The sequence below is a fragment of the Rhinatrema bivittatum genome, chromosome 1 (genome assembly GCF_901001135.1).
Source record: "Rhinatrema bivittatum chromosome 1, aRhiBiv1.1, whole genome shotgun sequence".
Lineage (NCBI taxonomy): Eukaryota > Metazoa > Chordata > Amphibia > Gymnophiona > Rhinatrematidae > Rhinatrema > Rhinatrema bivittatum.
The window spans coordinates 705783400-705800890 of NC_042615.1; the positions used below are offsets into that span (position 1 = coordinate 705783400).

Consider the following 17491-nt stretch of genomic DNA (forward strand, 5'->3'; position numbering starts at 1 on the left):
ATGGGCATCGGTGGGGAGCATCTCAGACTCCCAGGTTCAATCAAGGGCAAGGCATCGTCTCTGCGGGGCCGCTTCAGGGGCAACCCAGCCAATGCCGGTGCCTTCTCAGAACCAGTGCCATGTGCAGATGGTGATAGGTGACGGTGCTTTCTCGATCTTCCATGGTGCTCGGTCAGATCTTTCCCCAGTCCGAGGAAGGCAAGGAATCCGACATCCTGAAATGCAAGGATACAGACAATGGTCAATCCCCAGCGCCCCTCTCCAGAGGGGGGGTGGACAACAACGGCTAGGTGTCGAAGGGCTCCCACCCGACCCCACGGTGTCGAAGCACCAGATGCCAGCATGGATAGCTCCGATTTCCTGGAGCCATAAAGCTTTTCCATTTTTATCCAATGCGCCCGATGACCTTTCGGGGTCATCTGGTCGCAGAGCATTGTGCGATGCCCCCAGGCAAAGAATACAAACAGACCACTCAGAGTCATGGTCCATGGGCACTGGGAGCACAAACAAAAGCTGGAGGAAGCCATACTTCGGGCAAGTAAGTGGTCGGTGCAGGGCGGACACAAACGCCAAAAAACCCCCAAACCCGACTACAAAGAAGGAAGAAAGAACTTACTGCGCTACTCGGGAGGAGGGACCCCAGCATGGATGCAAAGCAAAAAAAACATAGAACCGGGGTGGAGTCAAGATGGCGCCATGGTAGGCAGCACTGTGAATCTGCTCTGGCGCTTTTTCTCTCTGTTGGAAATTTCCTGTACAATTATGGCTCCTAAACGAAAAGGGAAGCTGAAAATGTACCCCTCTGCGAACTCGCTTCCTCCAGGACAGAAAACCATCCCACAGTGTGCCGCCAAACCATCAGAAGTGGGCTTGAGTGATCCGGCTGCCGGGACGCTGGAGGGAGACAGCGACCTGATTTCGGAATTCACCTCACTCAGCCCGTCAGACCGGAGACTGCCTCCGTTCGAGCGGGAGACTCTGATGCTACGCCCGACCGGAAGTCCCGAAGTGGATGTTCGTGGTGAACGGGTAGAGGGGGCAGAGTCGGGGGAACAAACCACTCGGATGCCCGAAGAAATCGGAGTAATTGCCGCCAGAGGACTGGCGTTGGAAACCGAGGAGAGTCGAGTTAACAGCAAGGGTATGAATACTAACTTTATCACCCTTATAGAACCCGGCAAAGTAATAAATCTGACAAAACCGGAGGTAGTAACCTTAGAGTCCTTGTGGTCTCTAACATCAACCCTTGCAAAGTCTTTATCAGAATGTTCAGCCAATATAAAAGTTTTATCTTCTCAGATGTGTATGATAAATCAAAATTTTGGAAAATCTAAACAGGAAGTAAAGGAAAATTTTCAGAAAATGGAGGAAGAATTAAAACAAGTCAAAACAGTTCAATCAACTATGGTACAGAACTTTGGAGTTATAAATAGAAAGATTGAATATCTTGAGAATACGATGAGACACTTAAATCTGAGGATTTTAAACTTTCCCAGAGTGGTAGGAGAATTACCCCGGTTAACAATAAAGAGATACTTCACAGAAGTGCTTGAGATTCCTAGTGAAAAAAACTCCACCCCTGGACGAAGTATTTCCTCCCTCTACGTAAGACTCAGCAAAAACAGATAATAACTCCAAATGTTCTAGAAAACCTGACGGAGTTTTTGGAATCGTCAGCTTACAAAGTTGTGGAGACAAAAACGCTCCTAATATCCTTTTTCAATGAAAACGATCTTGGAGACACTATGCAGGCCCGCATAGTGTCTCCAAGATCTTTTTCATTTAAAAAGCCCAATAGAAGATCTTTTTCATTTAAAAAGCCCAATAGAAGTTTTATGGGAGCAATAGTGAGAACTTACCCTGACGTAACCAAGTCCACACAGCAGAGAAGAAGGGCTTTTCTTGAATTAAAATCAGAGGTGCTAGCTGTGGGAGCATTGTTTTTCTTCCCGTGCAACTGCATCGTAAAGTATGAAGATGATGTACATATATTCTATCAGCCAGAACATTTGAAAAGTTTTGCAGAAGGGAAGAAAGCTCTTTTACAACTGAGCCTAAATGTATCTGATTCATAAGTGAAGAGAAATGGTTATGCGTAGCCTTATCCTTTAAAAATTTCTGCTTGAATTCTCCTAAATATGCAGCTACCCACCCCCCCTCCCTTAGAGGTCTAATGGGTATTACAATGGGTAGAATTTATTGCATTCATTATGTTTGTTACATTTATTGTGAAAAGATTTCTTTCTGATGTCATTTCACTCTCATTGTAATACTGTATTTCTAATTCAAAGGGGATACTTTGTAAAGTTTTTTGAAAAATTAATAAAGAGATAATTAAAAAAAAAAAACACAGAACCTAGATGAAACTCTGAAAAACAGAGCAGAGCTCCACAACCACGAGGCAATAGCACCGCGGAAAGAAAGAAACTGAAAGGGGAGCCCCGCATGGGCGCGCGAATAGTGGCATACTGGGCATGCTCAGTGTGCTAGAAACTTTGACAGAAGTTTTCCATGCTGGGCTGCATCTGATGATGTCATCCATGTGTGAAGGCTACCATCCTGCTTGTCCTAGGAGAAAGCCCTTCTATGCAATTGGGTTGCCTGGGAGACATCAGGAAATACCTTGACCTTATGTCCACAAAATCAGTATCTTTAGATTTAAAATATTTCTTAAGAACCAATTCTTTGTCTAGAATAAAACAAAAGTGACAATCAAAGTGGCTCTAGTAGCAATATCATACTGCAAATCCTGGAGGAACGCAGTAAGATTAGATCTATCAAAAGGAGCCAGAATATCCATACTGCCTTCTTCTCTAATTTATTTCCTGGACTCTGTGACATCAAAACATCTTGATAAAGTTATATATATTTTTTTTTTATTGCAATTTTTTATTTTAAGAATCATATATAGCAATTATATCCTCAATCACAATGCTCAATTTTACATATGTGAAATGTTATACAAAAGATAGGCATTATAATCAATATTACCCCTCCCCCAAAGATAATGTACTAATTACAATTAGTGTGTCCTTGTGAACTTTATATAGTCCTTTAAATCCTGATAATACTCTAAACAAATACCAAATAGGCAATAGAGAAAATCACAGACTAAACAATGTTCTATACCTTAGGCATTCCCAACTTTCCATTTAAAAAATGGGTCCCAAACCTTGATAAAGTTATATTTTTATCTGATTAAATTTGTAAAATCTCATTCATATATTTCTCAATTTACTAGAGGAAATTAACAAATAATAGGACTTCGGCACAAACAACTAGAGAGTGAACTTTTACAATTCTTTTAAAAAGATGCGTGGCCATGAGATGCATATCATTTATCCCCAAAACCGGTTTTAAAAAATGCAGAATAAAAACATCAGATCCAGGAGTAAAAACAAAAGAGGAAGCAATGACCTCTTCGGGCAAACATACATTTTGAAGAAAGCATTGCTGCTTTAAAAGTCAAAAATCCAATACTGATCAGGTAGACATACCAAATCTAAACCTAGACAGTACAATGAATAGAGTAGCCTAACATGCTGCAATAAGAGACAAGACTGAATGTGGAACTTGTTAGTACAAACAACAGCATTAATTATGAGTCACAATACTATGCAAACATAAGACCAAACCAAATGTCATTCCCAAAAGCCTAAATTTATGCATCAATTTCTCACTTAAAAACTTGATAAATTATCCTTTTAAAATGGGTAAACAACACTTTATCTTTAGCAGTAGATGAAAAGTTAAATTACTGATGCAAGTATTTTATATTTTTGACCTGTGTGTCTTCCTGTATGTTATGCTATGTTTAGCAGCGTAGGCCAGGGTAACTTAAATTGGACAGAAAATGTGAGAGAGAAGAAACTTATGTTTTTAAACCACTAGCATACAAGACTACATTATCTAATCTTCTAAGGAAACAAACTGATCAGTCAAATGATGCCCGTGCCACTGCAATTGCTGGCACAATATAACAAGTCAAGAATGGATGCTGACCAGAAAAGCTAATATTTACATTAGACTTCAAGGAACTCACCTGCATATTCAACTTCTATGTCAGCCAAAGCTTTGATACAGTTCTCATAAGTGATTTTTTCAAAGTCAATTCTGCTGACTATGTCATACACCTGCTTTGTTTGCTCCATCAGTTCTTCAGTCCTTGTTTTGATATGATCTGCTGACAGGTCCCATTTTAAAAGGTTTCTATTTGATGCCATAAAGGAAGATATATTTTTGGACGTGCCAGTGATTTTCGATCCTAAAGTCATTCTCAGTAAAATCGTGGTTCGACAAAGTCTGAAGAAAAAAAATGATTGCAGGGGGATTAGTGCATTGCAGTTACTAAAAGGAACGCATATATCGATCTTATGACTGCGAAAATTGGAATGCTTTCAAGGGTTATCTTTGGTAATTAACTAATGCGACAATGTCATTCAGGAAATAGATGCAAAAACCTCACTCCATTTTAAGTAATGAAATCCAGAAAGAATCTGGGCAGAAGAGCAGCTAAGTTGCAGTTTAAACTTATTTTAGGATTTCAAACCTTCACCAGAGAAGATGGAAGTGGTTTTGAGTACCAGACCCCCTCCCCCAAAATAAGACCAACATCCAGGAGATTCTAATTCTACTTTCTTATTATGATCATTTATCCTTCAACTCTCCACCTTGGTAAAACCCTTTACATGGTTGTTGTATACCCCAAACCCACTAGGAATGGTCCTTAGCCTGTCATGCACATTTTGAGACAATAAAATAACTACCTGGTGTAGGCACTGGCCCTGCTGCATTTCTCTCCCTCTTGGCCCATAGTTTTAGCATGCAATGCCTCCCCAGTGGGAGCAATATTGGCTCATATATGCCCAGGAGGGAGAAGATAGATCAATAGTCTTTGCTTTTTGGGCTCTTTTGGCAGCAGAATAGAACTATTTGCAGCTGGAAAAGGAAATACTGGCAATTGTTTTTGCAGTTAAACATTTTTACCAGTACGTGGATGCAAGTTTTGTCTTATGGACAGATCACTAACCACTGGTGCAAATCTAGAGTCCCAGTAGTGGAGGTGCCTAGACTTGCTTGAATCCAGAGATGGGCCTTTTTTTTCTCATTATATATATATATATATATTGTATATGCTATGACATAGAACTTCCAAAGGAAATGCCATAACAGAAGCACTGTCTCTCCAAAGGTGTTCAGGGGAGAATATGGTCTGTCGCCTCAGTTTCACAATATTTGCCTGCTAAGCAACCTTCACACTAACAGGAGCCCTCATTGGGCCACACTCTGCCCTACTCTAGCCACCACCTTGAAGGCTGCATGACTCAGCAAGGCAAGCCCTATAAGAACTCCCTCACATACGGCTCGGGAACTCTTCATTGAGTCACCTCGGCTCTTTGCTCTGGCCAACCTTGCATTTATAATTGTTCCTGTGTTGCCTCTGTGGCCTTCTTTCCTTGCCATGTTTCTGTGTAGCCTTAGAAGTCTTCTTGCTTTGCCTTGCTTTGTTTCCAATATGGCCTATTTAGGCCTTCTTGTCTAGTCTTGTTTTGCTCTGCTTGTTTGTTCCCGTATTTCCTTGTCTTTTGCCTGTGTTGCCTTGTCTTCTGTTTAATCCTGTTTCACCTATGGTTCCTGTTTACTTGTGTCTGTGTACACCTTGCCCTGCTCTCTTCCTGTCCTTGTCCTATCTGGGCCTTCTTCTGGGCCTTCTGCTCCTTGTGGGCCTAGGTCTCCCAGCAGCCTAGCCTATCTGTATATCTCTCTGCCTTGTCAGTGTTCCCAATGTGGCTTGTTTTGTCTTATTCTGTTTGGCCCTGTGTTCTTTGTCTGTTTGTCCTCTTCCCTGTGGGTCTCCCAGTAGCCCTCTATTCCAGTGCCTTGCCTAGACCTTCCAGTGGCCTACTATGTTTCAGTGTTTCCGGTCTTGCCCAGATTTATCTAGCCTGTTTAGACCTTGCCTTGCTCCCATTACAATTTAGCCCATGTTTCACCCTGTTCCTGCCTATGTGTGTGTGTTACCTTGTTCCAGGCTTGTCTCTCCATGCACTTGCCCTGGCCAGTTTTGTTTCCCTGTCCTGTTTTACCATGCCTCCCAATCAGCCTCCTTTGGACTGATCTTCTGCTGCTGACTCGAATTAACTTCTGCCATTGCTTCGCTTGTTCTCTGCCTGACATGACCCTGACGGTACTCTGCCTGCCTCGACCTTGGTCTGGACACCAACCTTGCTCACAATCTGCCATGCACTCTGCCAGGGAAGTCCTGCCAGCTGCCAGAACCTGCAGACTCAACCCAAGGGGAAGGTGGCTGGCCAGGTAGAAGACCCTGCCATGCTCCTCTATAGAACTCTGTACTGCTCCTGCTGGGGGAATACCCGAATACAGCCTGCCTGACCATGACACATAGCTCATGGTGTTCCTATCAGAGTTGACAGCAGTCAGTAACCTGATATTACAAAATGTTCTTATGTCCAACACAGGGTCAACATAATGACATAGCGGCGTGCCTTAGACATATCAGAATCTGATGATTTAATGGTGTATTCACAGAAAAATAGAGACTGTCATTCCGGATAAAGAATCTACGTTCAGAGCCCCTGAAGCAGTTCCACCACGAAACATGATGATACGTCGGGCGCTTTCTTGTTGGATTGCCTACAGGAAGTATAGAGCACTTATCTTGCCGGATCACCCAACGGAAGTAAACTTTTTTGCTTTTCTAATTAACCTAAGTATAAAAGATGCATGATAAAAATTATTTAAAAATTTGATCATTCACAATATTCACTCTTTGCTTGGACATTTGGGACTGATGATTACAAATGACCCAAGGCTGGTATAATTATAAAATTAATTTTAAGTTCAAATGCCGCAGGGTGGTATGATGGTCCTTCCTTCTTAAAAAAGCTACATTTTTTTAAAAAAGATATTGAACATAAAAAAATATTAAAGAATTATATGCATATGTTTTATTTATAAGGTATATAACTAGCCAGGCTCAGGAGGGAACAGCAGGCCCAGGGGAAAGAAGGAAGCCTAGCAAAAGAGAACACTAAACTGTAAGTTGTAATACTATACTTGTGGTGTTGAACTGTGAAGGATAGCAGAACTGATTTTTTTTGTGTTCTTGTCACTAATAAAGAAGTTTATTCAATATTTCTGCCAGAGTTCAGCTTGAAACTTTCCTCTGGCTACTCCAAGACCACTTATGATGCCTCATATGGTAGAAGTGGGATTTCTGCAATAAAGCCTTCCACATGCAGAGAAACCACACCAAAAGAAGAAAAGGAGAAAAAATGTCCCCTCTTCCATTACTTTCTCCTTTATTAAGCCTCGCTGCAGCAGCAGCCAAAAGTTTAATTTACAAACAGGCCGATTCAAAAAAACCGGCGGAAGAGCCGGCAGTCGTGAGCGCCCGCTCCTCTCCTGGGCGCGCGATACAATATTTAAATTAGGGCCGGCGCTAATAAGGAGGCACTAGGGACACTAGTGCGTCCCTAGCACCTCCTCATTAGTGGAAACGGCGGCTGTCAACTTAATTTTACCAGCGTCTGTTTTCGAACCCGCTGACAGCCACGGGTTCGGAAAATGGAGGCCGGCAAAATTGAGTGGGCAAATTTTTTTTTTTTAAAGAAGTTTTGTTTTTTTTTAATTTTTGGGGCCTCCGACTTAATATCGCTATGATATTAAGTCGGAGGGTGTACAGAAAAGCAGTTTTTTCTGCTTTTCTGTATACTTACCCAGTGCCGTCTGAAATTAACACCTGCCTTTGGGCTTTCATTTCTGAGAGTAAAATGTGCAGCTTGGCCGCACATTTTACTTTCTGTATTTCGGGTGACTAACTAATAGGCTCATCAACATGCATTTGCATGTGATGAGCGCTATTAGTTTCAGGGGGGGGGGGTTGGCCGCAAGTTTTCCACGCGTTATTACCCCTTACAGTATAAGGGGTAATAATAGCGCGTGTAAAATGCACAGCCAAATGGGGGCTAAACGGTGCACTCGGCCTGAAACAGGTTAAGAAGGATAGCTTCGACTGGAGTCAGGGACTTATATTTATAGTGAGTCAGTGCCGAACAGGCAGGTTTTATTTTATTTTTTTTTTCTGCAAGGAGAAAGGAAGTTGCATTTGTGTTCCAGTATAGGGAAAAGCCCTTCAGCAAATTTTCCTGCCAATAGGCCAGCATGGAGTAAGCTATGCAGGCCCTCACCGAGGAGCAGCAGAAAACCTGGGAGGTGGTCCACACCCTGACTGAAGAAGTGGTCCAGCAGTTAGCATCGGTGAACAACCAGCAAACCAGCAGGTACAAACAATGCAAATCACAAAGGTGCAGACACGGCCTCTACCTCCTTTTCTCTTGAAGATGAAGGCAGGGGAAGACCAGGATGTATTTTTGATGAATTTTGGAAAAAATGCCCATCTGACAGGTTAGCCAGAAGCTAGCTGGACCACTTATTTAGCAAATCTACTTGCTGGTAAGAATCAAGTGGCCTTTCAAGCAGCCAATCCCAATGGGAGAGCTAACTATTCAGTGGTCAAAACGATCATCCTGGAAAGAGCGTGTAATATGATGAAGACCTACCAGAGCAGTAATGGAGGAAACCCCACAGCCTCTTTCATTGGCTAAAAGATGCTGGCTGGAAATGATTACAGTCAGAGGCGAAGACAGGCCTCAAGGTAGCCAATCAGGTGTGTCAACACCCAGGGCTCACCATGTAGAAAGCACTGAAAGTAGCAGATGCCTTGCAACAGGCTCAGCTGAGGACAGAAGTAGTGTGGAGCCTGGAAAGACAACCCGCACAGGCTTCCTATCACGGCACTGAGAGTATAGGACCCCAACAACAATCCCTGGAGCAGAACAGATCTGCCTCCATACTAAGGGAACGACCAACAGGATTCCCTACTTGCTTCAACTGAGAGAAACAAGATCCCTTGGCCAGAGACTGTTGCTATAAAAGGGAAGAACTGATGGAGATCAACCCTGTGACCTAATTGGCACCAAAGGTTAAAGCACTCAATAGCGAAGGAAAACCTTCCAAGGGAGGATGATAGGTCAGTTTGGAAGGTGCCTACCCAAACAAGTAACAAGATTATGGATGTTTACTCTTTCTGCTCACTTTGTGCTGGGCAGCATAAAGAGCAATGGTGCCCATATGGTAAGGAAGTGAACAAGGAACCCTTTGTAGGAAATCTGGAACTAAAAGGAAAACAGAGCCCACGGGCATGCTCCTACTTTAAGACAGAAGACCATTCTGACAATGACTGTCTATGGCTAGAGGACATAAAATGGGAGTGCAAGTTAGTGAAGCAATGCAAGAGAGAATGCATCCACCTGAAGGGAGTACCCCACATTTGTAGGCACTGTTGAAGACAAAGTGGAACAAAACCACAGGCATGCTCCCATTATGGAATGAAAGAGCACGTTAGGAAGAACTGTCCTCAATGGGATAATGAAGAGTGGGAGCAAAAATGAGCAAATACTTTTGTGAAACTGCAAACTGTAACTTGGTAGACAGGCAACGTGGGGAAGTTTCAAACTTTGCAATTTCAGTGGAGCTGAATGAGATGCCCACCCAGGCCCTTGTGAACTCAAGATGTGGAAAGACCCTCATATGTACAGACTTAGCCTAGAGAGGTTGGATTAATTAGAAGAAGAAGGCGACACTCAAATGTGTACATGGTGAACATAAGATATGCCATTTATTTATTTATTTATTGTTTTTTTCTATACAGATGTTCGTTTGCACATCACATCAGTTTACATTGAAACAAGTAGATACGAAGTTACAATTCAAGCAAATATTCAAGCTGCTCAAACAATTCAATGGCAGTTGAGATAGTTAAGTTATAGAAGGTAGGCTGAAGCTTCAGGGTAAGCAGAGATTTGTAAACAGATAACTGTAATTTGAACAAATATGGAATAAGAATATTGGTGGGAGATACAACAAAAAAAAACAAAAAACCTTTATACAGCGGGTTTTGTGAAACTACTTGGGTATAGGGGCTTGGTGGTCAGTGAGAGGGGGTGTCATGGGAAGGCCTGCTTAAACAACCAGGTTTTCAGTTTCTTTTTGGAGTTTGATTTGTTTGGCTCGAGTCGTAATTCTAGGGGCATTGAGTTCCATATGGAGGGACCAGCAATTAATAATGCTTGTTCTCGAATCGTGATGAAGTGAGTGGATTTGGGTGAGGGTATCTGCAGGGTTCCGTTATTTGCAGATCTAGTAGTTCTTTTTGGGGTTTGAAAAAGAAAGGAGCTGTTAAGCCAGTGGATGTTTTGATTGTGCAGGGATTTGTGTATTAGGGTTAGACTCTTAAATAGTATTCTGAAGTGGATTGGTAGCCAGTGGAGGTCTTTTAGAATAGGAGTGATGTGTTTGTTTTTTCGGGCATTTGTGCGGATTCTGGCGGTGGCATTTTGTAGAGGCTGAAGTGGTTTGAGTGTTGTCGCAGGGAGGCCTAGAAGTAAAGTGTTGCAGTAATCCACTTTGGAGAAGATTACTGCCTGAAGTACGGTCCTGAAGTCGTTGTGGTGTAGGAGAGGCCTTAATTTTTTTAGTACATGCAGTTTGTAGTAGCATTCCTTCATTGTTGTTTATGAATTTTTTTAGGCTTAATTCGGTGTCTAAAATTACACCTAGGTCTCTCACATCGTGCGCGATTGGGTGTATCGATTGATTGGAGGTGATGTTGGATGTGATCTTGTCATTTAGTTTGTGGCATATTAATCGGAGTTCAGTTTTGGAGGTGTTCAGTGCTAAATTAATTTGCGTGGGAAGTTGGTTAATGTCAGCGAGGTAGGATTCCCAGAGTTGGAGAGATTTCGATATGGAATGAGTGATGGGGATTATGATTTGGACATCATCTGCGTAGATGAAATGTGTGAGACGTAGATCAGCTAGTAGTTTGCATATCGGAAGCATGTATATGTTGAAGAGTGTGAATAGTAGGGAGGAACCTTGGGGCATGCCTTGAGAGATTGATGGGTTCAGATTCTCTATTGCAAATTTTAACTTTATAGTGTCTATTTTCTAGGTAAGATTTGAACCATTGTAGTGCAGTACCAGTGATGCCAATTTCTATTAATCTGTTTATTAAAATCTTGTGACTAATGGTGTCGAAGGCTGCAGAGATATCAAGCATAGCTAGAATATAGGACTGGCCTTTATCTATTCCTCTGAGGACTGTGTCGGTGAGGGAGATTAGTAGGGTTTCCGTGCTAAAAAATCAAACAATCAACCTTAACACTTCAGTTAGTCAGCCAGAGTGACTCACTGCTCTCTTGATTAACAAATGTTGGTACCTAATCAAACCAAATCACACTGCCTCAACACCTTTCCAAGGTGAGTAACTGAACTGAACTTTTCAACCTTTTACTTAGGTATACACTGCTCCTAGCTTATTTCTAGCTTCTGGCTACTTTTTTCTTTTTGTTTTGTTTTTAATATACAAACACTAACTACTGCTTACTAGCTGCCTTACTGACTATTTAAAAATACAAACAGTCTAACTTTTGTTTATTCGCTGCATTACTGACTATTAAAAGCACAAACACACTAAATAATATTCCCAAATAGTTAACTCTGCCCCAATACTTTTAAAAAAGACAATGTCCCAAGCAAAAACTTACTGATTCCTTTCAGCCACCAGCAAGGTGATCCTCTCCTCTCAGTGCTCCCACAACGAGAGGATGTAAATCACCTTTGATTGATCGGAAGGAGAGACTGGACTGCAGCTCAAAATGCATTCAGCATTGCTTGTTGAATCCATGCATTCTTTGGGATCCCCCTGATAGCTTGGTGGTGGAAGGAGCTGTGGGACCGTTCAAAATAGAGATACAGGGCAGAGAGGTGCCAGTGCCAGGGTGTACTTATGGATTGCGAGTCTTTCAAGCAGAGCAGTTACCTGGTTCAGGACCCCCTGCTGTTCTTGGACACGCTAGGCCAGGCATTGCCTGGAGCAGGGTCAGGTCCGCCGAGTCCATGGCCTCAGCAATCTTTAAGATCTGTGGACCCTTGCTTTTGTGGTAAGATTCGCTCGACCTACTGGAAAGACCCTGTAGGCTGTCACTGACAGCTGGTGGAGCTATGCAGAGAAAATACTGACTAGGAGCTTCACCTATTCCAAGCCCTTGGGTTACAGGAGCCAGCAGGTCTTAGGCAAGAGTCTCTGTGGCTATAGCATAGGTGTCGATGCAGGGCCAGACTCGGGATCAAAGGCAGGCAGCAAACAAGAATGGTCAGTGTCCAGGCAAGGATCAGATTCAGAAGTCAGTCCAAGGGGAGATGAGGGAACGAAGCAAGGCTGGACTAGAGAGATGAGGAAAGGCTGGGCTGGAATGTAAGAAATGGAAGCAGCAACACACACTACACTTTCCAGTGTAGATGACCCGTGGCTAAGATGATGCTAGGCTGCATAGTTGGACCTTAAGTACCCAGCCACATGATATCATTAGGAGGTGCCAACAGCTCTGGTTCCCTCCATGGGCCCTATAAAAATTGGCATAGCGTGCATGCACACCTAGAGGCAGCCTACGGGTGAGGGAGGAAGATGAGGCGATAATGGCATCTTGCTGCAACAAGCTTGCCAGGCGTCTCCCTGGCGGCGAAGGGGGTGAGTGCTGCCGGTCACAGGTGGCTCCCACGACCGGCAAACGTAGCAAGTTAGCACACCTTCCTCAGCGTTTGCCATCACAAGCCATTCATCCAGGTAAGGGAAGATTTGGACGCCCTGACGCCACAGATGTGTTACAGTAGAGCCAGGCACTTGCTGAGAAACCAAAGGGGAGAACTCTGTACTAATAGTGGGAAGAGTTCACCATACATCTCAATGAATGCCAGTGGGAGGGAGGGATGGATGCTAATATGCATGTAAGCATCCTTTAGAATAGATCCAAAGTGAGCATCCACTTCACCTTCTGGATGAAGGGGAGTATTGTGTGAAGGGAATTAATTCTGAATTTCTCCCATACTTGTTCACGCTGCTTAAATCCAAAATGGATCTCAGTCCCCTGGATTTCTTGGGGATAAGGAAGAAGTGAGAGTAGAATCCCTGGCCATGGGGCTGGAGAGGAACAGGTATTATCACTTGCTGCTTGAGGAGTGACTCTACTTCCACCCGGATTTGTATCAAATGAGACAGATCCGGAAGAAGGCTGAGTGATGAGGAGGCGTGGGAAACCAGAAAAACTGCAAATAGTATCCACACTCTCAGTGATCTTGTGCCATGATTCCAGATAGTGCTATATTCGCCCCCCTACCAGTAAGGATGGGTGCTGGATTTGAAAATTAGTCAAAAACTTGGTCCAAGCTTTGGCTAGACATGCTGCAATGTTTTTGGTCAATGGCACTCATGCCTGTTGAGCACAAGCCAAAAGTTGTTGCTGTTGCAGAAGCAGAGTAAGCATCAAATATTATTGAAATTGCTAGAAGGGGCACCTCTGGAAATATGGTTTTTTAAAAGCATAGTAAGGGTGCCTTGCAAAAGAACATTGTTCCTGTCCCATGGAAAGGGACTAGACTGCTATATATGGTTGCTTTATTTGCGTAAACGTTTCTCTAAGTTTTTCACTGAAAAGGTGATCACTTAGGCATGGGACATCCATCAATTTGTCATGGACCTCATCATATAGGTTAATGATTCTCAACCAAGCCATACCGCATGCTCCAATGGATGCTGCTGAAGTGCATGCTTTGGTATCACCTGCTTTGTAAATGGATCAAAGAAGATGGCATATATACTCTTCTGCATATAAGAGAGGCTGAAGATATGCAATTCCACCTTTACCTATAGAAAAAAGGTTCAACTTTTGTATATGCTCATGTAAATATTGGACCATGTAGAACTGGTGAGTGCTAGAGCTTTGGAAAACTTTCTTGCCAAAGTTGTCCAGTAGCCTGGGATCCTTCCCTGGTGAGGACAGGAGTATTGCCATGTTTTCTTTACTCTTTTAAGAGCCGATTCCACCACAACAAATTTATTTATTTATTTGTGGTTTTTATATACCGGACTTCGTAGGATAACATCAGTTCGGTTTACATTAATAACTTCAAAATCAGCAAAACAGAGGCTTTACATAGAACTTATAGGAAAACAGTGAATAAAATAAAATTAAATAAACTATATAATGAACGAGGCTTAAACAGAGAGACTTAAATAGAGGTTGTTGGATAACTGAGATGGTATTGAGAGAAATGGTTGGGGGATGGAGTGGGGGGAAAGAAAGAAAGGGGTAGAGGGGTGATGAAGATGGACGGAATGTATAGAGGGGATAGGGGTTGTATATTGCATTTAGGGAGGGGAATGAAGAGTTGAAAGGGTTGCAAGGGGAGGGAAAGGAGGACTGCAAAGATTGCAAGAAACTATTTACAATAGATGCATTGGGGAGGAAGTAGCATATATGATTATAAAACTATATACAAAGTGTACATTATTGAAGATATGTAAGTCAAGGCATGAAGTTGAAAATCCAAGATGGTAGCAACTAAGTGAGGGAGTTATCTTATGAGTGATCGTAAAGTTAGACCTGAGGGATCTGTTAGGGGCAGGGACGTGGGAGAGGAGGGGTGGTGAGGTGGTGGATTGGTAGAGTAACTGTACTATTCCAAACCCCCAAGATTTTTGTACTCTATGGGGTAGATTTTCAAAGGGGTACGCGCGTACGATATGTGCGTACCCCCCCGAAAACCTACCCCAAATCCCCCCCTGCGTGCGCCGAGCGTAAGTCCCGGGGCTTGCATGGAGGGGCGTGTCGGGGGCATGCTGCAAGTGACGCGGCTGGTCCGGGGGCGTGGTCGAGGCCCCCGGACCAGCCCCTGGGACGGGTGATGGCGCGCAGGCATAAATCTGGCAACAAAGGTGGGGGGGGGTGTAGATAGGGCCGGGGGGTGGGTTAGGTAGGGGAAGGGAGGGGAAGGTGAGGGGAGGTGGAAGGAAAGTTCCCTCCGAGGCCGCTCCGATTTCGGAGCGGCCTCGGAGGGAACAAGCAGCGCGCGATGGGCTCGGCGCGCGCAGGTTGCACAAATGTGCACCCCCTTGCGCGCGCCGACCCCGGATTTTATAGGCTACGCGCGTATCTTATAAAATCCAGCATACTTTTGTTCACGCCTGGTGCACGAACAAAAGTACGCCCGCGCGTACATTTATAAAATCTACCCCTATACGTGAGGTCTAGTTTCCTTGCTACTGAGCACAGGAAATAGGATTTTCTGGTTTGTAAATCTTGCAGGATAATATGGATTGGGATCACTGCTAGCTCCACCAATGTTTCCAGAATCTGGAGGAAGTAAAAAATTTGTGCAAGGAACTTAGTCCATATGCACACTAACTCCAAGTGTTTTTCCCAGCTGTCCAGAAATCTGGAGTAGTCTTCCAGGGGAGAAGAGTGGTCTGGAGGGTCCAGAATAGGGTTAGAAGGGATCCCCATTGACTACTCTTAAGAGCTCAGAGAAGTGGGTACACTAATCCAGGAACCCAATGATAAAGGAGGAGACTGAGTAGGGGTCCTTAGTCGACTTGGAAGAGTATGCTCATGGTGGGCATCCTCTAACTGGCTGGACTCTGCTGCAAGTGAATGCTCTGGATTAGAACCACCTTGTGGGGGTTCTTGTGGGAGTAAATCTTATATCTTGGAAAGACAGATTGGAGCGTAACCTCCTTAGCTTTAGCCACCACAAAAGTAAAGAAATCACCAGCTCCACTATGTGGTCAAAGGGTTGATGTGTCCTTTGTCCTGGCATGAATAATGTAACATCCTCTTCTGATACCAAAATGGAATCTTGCACATCTTATGGGCTCTGCAATATTTGAACCGAGGCCAAATGGATGTGAGAGGTACCAGAGAACAAATGGGATCTGGAGTATCCAGGCACAATCCTTGTTCCATTAACTTTGCTGATGTAAGATATCTAGTAATTGGTGGGGATAGGGGTATTAAATCCCCTTCTGCACCTATCAAAATTCTGTGCAGGTCTGCAAACAACTGCGTTGTAAGCACTGCAGCACTGTGTGTCAATGATGGAGCAATCTGCTCTGATGTTAAGAGTGTTGAGAACCAATGTATTTCAAGTGCATTGAGGATTTATGCTTTAACGGCATTAGAACTTTATGTTTTAATGGTGCTGTGGACTTTGGCTTCAACGGAACCAGGGTCTTGTGCATCGACAGTGCTAATGTGCCGCGCCATTGTACCAGAAACTCAATGCTTTTTGCACACCAGCTGCTCCAGTGGCTCTGCAGAATGACACTGCTTCTTCTTTGACACATTGCCCATTCCATCCCTAGGATACAGCCTGTTACGCCGAAGGGAGGATATCTTTGAGGAGTTCCTGTTCAACTCAATTCCCAATGAGGCAGATGAGGCTACGATTCAAGAGGACTAACTGCAGCTTCTGAGAGACTTATGCAGTTCTCTATTTTCCAGGATCTCAATCTTTGGGAACACAGGGACATATGCAAACAATGGTAACAGTTGGTCCAGTCATGGTCCAGTCCTAGGCAGTTGGAGCACAGTTCATGTATATCGGTAATGGACATTTGTCTACCACAAATTCAGTCCTTAAATCCACTCACCGTGAATTCTTCTTACTAGACATAGTGAAAAACAAAATGTTATTTTTCCTTTTTTTGGGGTTTTGGTTTTTTTTTATTGGTAGCACTGAAAAGTGCTGTTTGGGGGCTGCTGAGGCAGCTTTAAAGAAAAAAATTTATTAATACTTTCACAGAAAATCAGAGAGAAATAGGTTCATGTCCATGCTGGTGCTCAAAAGAAAAAAGACTTAGAGGGCTCACAAGACAACACCCAAGTAGGAATTCCCACACATTCTCAGTAAAACAAATGCTCTACTAGCTAAGAGAGAGGTCCGTTTGGTGCCACCAAATGACACCACTGACATAATGGCTAATTCAGCCCTGCTTATCGACAGAAAAAGATTCTTATATGTTCTACATAAAATTTCTCATAATTACAAGTTGTTCAATAGTATTCTAAACATCCCAGGACCATAAAAACTAGAAAGCAAAGCTTTCAAGAGAACAGACAAAAATAAACTTCACATCTTTCCACCATCAGTGGTAGTAAAAAATGAGCATATCATTTAATGGGCTCATGAAAAAAATGATTATTCTAGGGCGCCAAGGTGCCTGGCAGATCAAGCACTAACCCCACCACAGAGCTGTATCTTTTCTAACAAGTTTACATCTTTTCATTTCAATATGAAGATTGCCTCCCTCCTCCCAAAAAGAAAATCCAAGAAGACAACTATTTGGTCCATAGTAGATGGATCCTTTAACACTTATTTATTATTCTACTTTTCTTGAAAGTAATCCAAAATTACTTGTAAAGAAATAATAAGCAACAGAGTGTCAAAATCAATCATGAAGCCAAACTTAGAACACTTGTTCAACATTCTACATATACAAGTGGGAAAGCAAATAGTGTACAAAGATCCCCTTTTATATCTAACCAGCTGGTTGAGGCATTTCTGTGGAAGA

At 43.1% G+C, this 17491-nt stretch overlaps 1 protein-coding gene across 2 annotated transcripts in view; it reads right to left on the reverse strand.

Annotated features, from left to right (window-relative positions):
• Positions 1 to 17491, reverse strand: part of NLN (neurolysin) — a 226441-nt gene that overhangs the window by 163342 nt on the left and 45608 nt on the right. Inside the window, exon 2 of one of the 2 annotated variants that reach the window (XM_029576052.1) lies at positions 4043 to 4302. In XM_029576052.1, coding sequence (XP_029431912.1) covers positions 4043 to 4302 — 260 coding nt within the window. Of the gene's footprint in view, positions 1 to 4042; positions 4303 to 17491 lie in introns of those variants that run through there. The other variant, XM_029576061.1, reaches the window with a different exon arrangement.